This window comes from Orycteropus afer, unplaced genomic scaffold, assembly GCF_000298275.1.
Source record: "Orycteropus afer afer isolate SDZICR_OR568_19922 unplaced genomic scaffold, OryAfe1.0 scaffold00054, whole genome shotgun sequence".
In the NCBI taxonomy this organism is placed as follows: domain Eukaryota; kingdom Metazoa; phylum Chordata; class Mammalia; order Tubulidentata; family Orycteropodidae; genus Orycteropus; species Orycteropus afer.
The window spans coordinates 11,945,669-11,951,668 of NW_006921641.1; the positions used below are offsets into that span (position 1 = coordinate 11,945,669).

At 37.1% G+C, this 6,000-nt stretch overlaps 1 protein-coding gene across 1 annotated transcript in view; it reads right to left on the reverse strand.

The window, feature by feature from the left end:
- Window positions 1-6,000, reverse strand: part of ZNF512 (zinc finger protein 512) — a 31,027-nt gene that overhangs the window by 4,146 nt on the left and 20,881 nt on the right. The window contains exons 9-10 of the mRNA XM_007938832.2: window positions 1,090-1,191; window positions 154-216 (exon numbers count right to left, since the gene is read on the reverse strand). Coding sequence (XP_007937023.2) covers window positions 154-216; window positions 1,090-1,191 — 165 coding nt within the window. The remainder of the gene's footprint in view (window positions 1-153; window positions 217-1,089; window positions 1,192-6,000) is intronic.

The window sequence follows — 6,000 nt, forward strand, 5'->3', positions numbered from 1 at the left end:
AATCAAACAATCTTTACAATATAAAAAACTAAACCACACTCATTGAAGATAACACTAAACAGGACAACTAACTGTTCACTGAAATGGAATACTCTTTCACATCAAACTATTTTAAATCACATGTCAAGGTATTAGATTTAAAAGGTTACAAACCAATGTGCAAGAGCCCAAGTGAGCTTTAAGGCCAGATACACTACTGTAGACAGCCTCGCAACCCTGGGGAAAAAAAAAGATACAATGTGAAGATCATGCCAAACAGCATCCTTCTCTAAGTAATCAGTACATTTTCACTGATCTGGAGGAAAAAGACCAATAAATAGCACCACAAACCAAACAGAAAAAGAATCTACAACATCCAAGTCACAAAAGCAAGAAGGAAAGCCAAACAAAGGCAGAAGAAAAAGAGGTGAGCAGGTGGTGCAGTTGATTAGAGAACCTTAAGCCATTCCCTTTCCAGGTGCTTTCTCTGACACTTAGAGAAACACAGAAAATTATACAGTCAGATTTTTAGAAAATTTGTTTTCTTTAAATGCAAATATGTCTATTAATTTTCTATCTACTCCTCCTCAAAGTGTTGCACATACAGGTGTGGCAGATTAAAGACGGCTGCAGATTCTCTGTATGCTTCCCATCAAGAGGTAGAATGTATTTCCTCTCCCTTGAATGTGAGATAGCCCTGGGATTGCTCTCACCAACAGAATGCCATGGAAGTGATGTTATGTAACTTGTGAGGCCAGGCCATAAGAAATCTGCAGCTTCTGCACTCATGTACTAGTAACACTCTCTCTTAGAAGTCAGCCACCATGTACCCTCCTGTAGTCCAATGACCTGCTGGAGACAGAGGTCATGTGGAAAGTCAAGCTCCCAACTAAATAAAACCCCATGAGTGATCCAGCAGATGCCACATAAAACAGGGTAACTTCCCCTCTGAGCCCTTATAGAATTATTGACCAAGACAATTGTGAACAAACAAAATAATTGTTATTTTAAGCCATTAAGGCAGGTGCTTTGTCTCAAAGTAAGAAACAACTGAAACAATAGCAGACACTTGAAGAATATTTACTAAATAAATGAGTAAGAAAGAATCACCTGGTTAGGACACTGAATGTGATGATACTTCTTGACCTCTACCTTCCATTTGTGTAGTACTTCCTGGCTGAAGGTAGGTAGCCCAGGGCGGGTATATTTTAACTATAAGATAAGAAACAATTTATTGGAGGAATCCAATTAAAATATCCCAAATATTCAAACACAACTCTTTAGGGTGTGTAATTCTGGAGTTTCATGATACATTCTCATTCGTATATATATATATATATATATATGAATTACAAGATGTAAGACCCTCTTAAGCATAATTGTCTATAGCCTTAGAAGAATTTGATTTTTAACAAAGGGCAATAGTCTTTCAGATAAAACACTTTACCTACAGATTTAAAAAACAAAACAAAACCAAAAAAAAAAAAAAACCTAATGAGAAAGTATCACATAGTTAAGTAAAATTTTTGTTAAAAAAAAAAAAATAGAGAGATACAACTATGCATACATATATTCAATACATTTAGATAGGTAAAAAGGTTAGAAAGCTATAAACCAAAATTTTAACAGTGGTATTCTCCCAATGGTAGAATTTTGGGTGATTTTAATATTTTCCCCTGCCTACCTACATTTCTAATTTTTTATCAGTGATATTATGTTAATTTTATATTATTAAAATTCTAAAACAAAAAATGTTGTTGTTGTTATGTACCGTCATGTCGGACCCATCTCATAGCGACCCTTCCTTGGGTTTCTGAGGCAGTATCACTACGGAAGTAGATTGCCCCATGTTCCTTCCGAGGAGTGGCTGGTGGGTTTGAACCCCAGCCTTCTGGTTAGCAGTCAAGTGCCTTAGGCACTACGCTACCAGAGCTCCCAAAACAAAAAATATTTAACCTAAAACAGAGATGTGAAAGAATACTGAGAATAGAACATATCATCTTTGCTTAGACTACACAAGAATTACTCCTAGCATTTCCCATCACCTCCTACTTAGTCTCTCCTTACAACTCTAACTCTATTTTCCAGAGGAAGAATAGCACTTGCAGAGGTAGTTCTTACTAAGTCCATCAGGGGAAACTACTGTATTTCTGATGAGTGAACAATCCTTCTGCTCAACAACAGAAGTGTCTGAAAAGAAGCTGATTTTCTGAGGCAGAGGAAAAAAAAAAAAAGCCCATAGAGGTAACGGGGGAAATAAGGAAGGCAGCCCAGAGCACTTCTGGAAAATCTGTAAAAGACATCAGCACAGAGCTGGCTTTATTTATAAAGATTTACTCTCCTGTACACCTTCTATGGTGCTGGGGAAATAAGAACATGTATTTATACAAACTATGGTACATCTACACAATGGAGTACTACTATGTAGCTATGAAAAAAGAATAAGGATGGTGACTATGAATTCATATGGAGTGATTTCCAGTGTATGTTGTTAAGTGAAATAAAAAAACCAAAAACCCAAACTCACTGCCATCAAATCGAATCTGATTCATAGCGATCCCTCCTCGGGTTTCTGAGGCAGTATCACTATGGAAGTAGATTGCCCAATTTTCCTTCCAAGGAATGGCTGATGCGTTTGAACCGCCAGCCTTCTGGATAGCAGTCAAATGCCTTAGGCACTACACCACCAGAGCTCCCAAGTGAAATAAAGCATTAAAAAAAAAAAAAAAAAGAAAAGGATCAACAACAAAAATAAAGAAATGCTACCTCCTGGCACCCATACAGTAAGGTAATAAAGTCTTACAGATTGGAAAGAATTAAATAAAACTCTCTTCATGGACCAGATGATTGTCTGTATGGAAAATCTCAAAGAATTTTTTTGAAAAAAGTTACTAGAACTAATAAGTGAACTTAGCAAAGTCCTAAGATATGAGGTGGACTTAGAAAAGTCAATTACATTTTGGTAGATAACATGTATCCACCACTCATCTGTCAGTCTGTCGCACTGAGGTGGCTTGCATGTTGCTGTGGTACTGGAAGCTATGCCACTGGTACGGAATTTCTGGTATACCTTTCATATAGGTCTTTTAGAACCACTGAAATGGTATATAAACCCCCAAAAATAGATGAATAAATTAAATAGGATGTAGGGGGAACCCACAATGTATTAACAGTTAATAAATGAACCTATTAGTGAGGGGATTGAGGAAGGAAAAAAACAAGTTATGTCACCTCGGAAAATAGTTTTTTGACTATATACTACTGTAAGCCTACAGACAAAAAAAGGACTAAACATAAAAAAATACATTCTAGTTAGCAAATTTGTTTTTTACTGAAACTACTTTACATGTATATGTCAAACCAAACTCACTGGCACTGACTCAACTCCAACTCATAGTGACCCCTATAGCCTTTCCAAGGCTAAAAATCTTCATGGAAGTAGACAGACTGCCTTGTCTTTCTTTCGTGGAGCAGCTGGTGGGTTTGAACCACCAAGCTTTTGGTGAGCAGCCAAAATGCCTTAACCACAGCACCATCAGAGGAGCAACTAAGTAAATATATTTTGGATGAGCGCTAGGTTTCTCACTGTTCAAGAAAGGAGTTACAAGTAAGAAAAGAAAAAGGTTACAATGAAACCTGTGGTATTGGACTGGAATTGAAGACATCACAGCTTTTAATATACACATCCATAGCCAGACATAAAATATATATAGATATGTATGTATGTATATAAATAGCTCTGGTGGTACAGTGGTTAAAACATTTGGCTGCTAACCAAAAGGTCAGTGGTTCAAACCTACCAGCCTGCTCCACAGGACGAAGATGTGGCAGTATACTCTGTCCTATAAGTTCACTATGAGTTGAAATGGATTTGATGGCAAGAGGTTGTTTTTTGTTTTTTGTTGTTTTAATATATGTGTACAAGGAGCCCTGGTGGTGCAGTAGTTAAGCACTTAACTGTTAATCGAAAGGTTGCAGTTCAGACCCACCAGCCATTCTGTGGGATAAAGATGTGGCAGTCTGTTTCAGTAAAGATTTCAGCCTAGGAAACCCTACAAGGGAGTCTACTCTATCCTATAGGATTGCTGTGTGTCAGAATTGACTTGATGAACCACAACAACATTCTTGACTGGCACAATGGCTGCAAGAATGGGATCAAATATACCAAAGATCATGGAATTCGAGCAGGATCAGCCAACGTTTCATTCTATTCAACAGCAACTAACAAAACAAATTCCACAACAACCAAAAAGAACAAATAAACATAGCTGTGGATGGATCATGCAAGGAGCCTTGGTGGTACACACGTTAAGCACTCAGCTGCTAATCAAAAGGTGTAGCAGTTCCAACCCACCCAGTGGCTCTGTGGGGGAAAAGACCTGGCAATCTGCTCCCATAAAGATTACATACAGCCTACGAAATCTTATGGGAAGTTCTACTATCATATAAGGTCACTATGAGTTGGAATCATCTCAGTAAAAGAAAACAACAACACGTTTGCATGCTTGAATACACATACATATATATCTACCATATACACTTATCTACCAGGAGGGCCTAGAAGCAATCATACTTCAAAAGCAATAAGAACATCTAGCACCCAGATCCTGGTTTCTAAATATATTTTCCAACAAAAGAAATCAGAGTACCTTAGAGAAATAGTTGATTCCAGTGCAGTGCAGGAAAAAAAGATGAGCCTACAATATCTTATAGTGCCAGAAAGTAAAAAAGCGCTTAAAAATTATAGGGCATGTCAAAAAGACACAGCAGCCCTCTTGGAAGAGCTGCCAACAGCAGAGCTCTTGAGAACCAAATCTTGGACATTTTGCGCAATAAAATAAAAAATAAAAAAACAGCACTGGATTATAGCTCCCAGAAAATAATAAATATCCAAGAGTGCATACTGACACAAATAATTAAGCAAATTAACAGAGAAAAAGTACAGCTCTTTCTCACAACAGAATTCCAAGTAACTGTAGAAAACATGACGAAAATAGAAAATCATCATTGGGCAAACACCACAATATAATTACAGGCAAGTATCCTTGATGGATACTATAGTAAGTACACAAAAGTATGACGAGAAACAGAATATTTACATAATTTCAAAGAATCCCTCCACAAAATATTCACTAATTATAAAAGGGAATATAGTATTTTTACTTTGGAGGAACATGGAAGACACACTCTAACCAACAGATCAAAGTCATCAGCAGCAGTAAAAAGACATATCAACCTCACATACCTCTGATATGATTCACAATGAGAGAGGGCAAGCATGCTTCAATGGTATTCTTGCCAAAAACACATAGCTCTCAGTCTAATCTTGAGAAAACACCAGACAAACCTATACTAAGGGATGTTTTACAAAATAACCAGCCACTGAACCACATCTCATTGCCACAGAGTTGTTTCCCACTCATAGCAACCCTAAAAGACATAACAGAACCTCCCCATGGGGTTTCCAAGCCTATAAATTTTTATAGAAGCAGAATGCCACATCTTTTTCCTGCAGAATGGCTGGCAGGTTTGAACTCCTGACCTTTGGTTAGCAGACAAATGCTTTAACTACTATGCCACCAGGGGGTCCTTAAATAAAATCATCAAGGAAGGACAAAAAAGACACAGACAGACTAGACTGGGAGCTGTAACAGACTGAAGGAGACTAAACAGATACAGTAACAAAATAAAATATGAGATCCTGAATTGAATTCTGTACTAGAAATTAGTAGGAAACCTGAAAAACTTTCAATAAGGTCTATAGACTAGTTAATAATATTACATAAGTAAGTAATAAGTATATTTCCTGATTATAATCATTGTTCTCTGATACAGTTACGTAAGATGTTGGTATCAGGAAAAACTGAGTAAAGAGGCTATAAGAACTCTACTATTTTTGTAACTGTTCTAAAATTATTTCAAAATAAAAGTTTTTAAAAGTGGAGGCGGGGCAAGATGGCGGACTAGGCAGAAGGATTGCACAGACCCTCTTCAACAAAGAAAAGGGAAACCAATTAACAC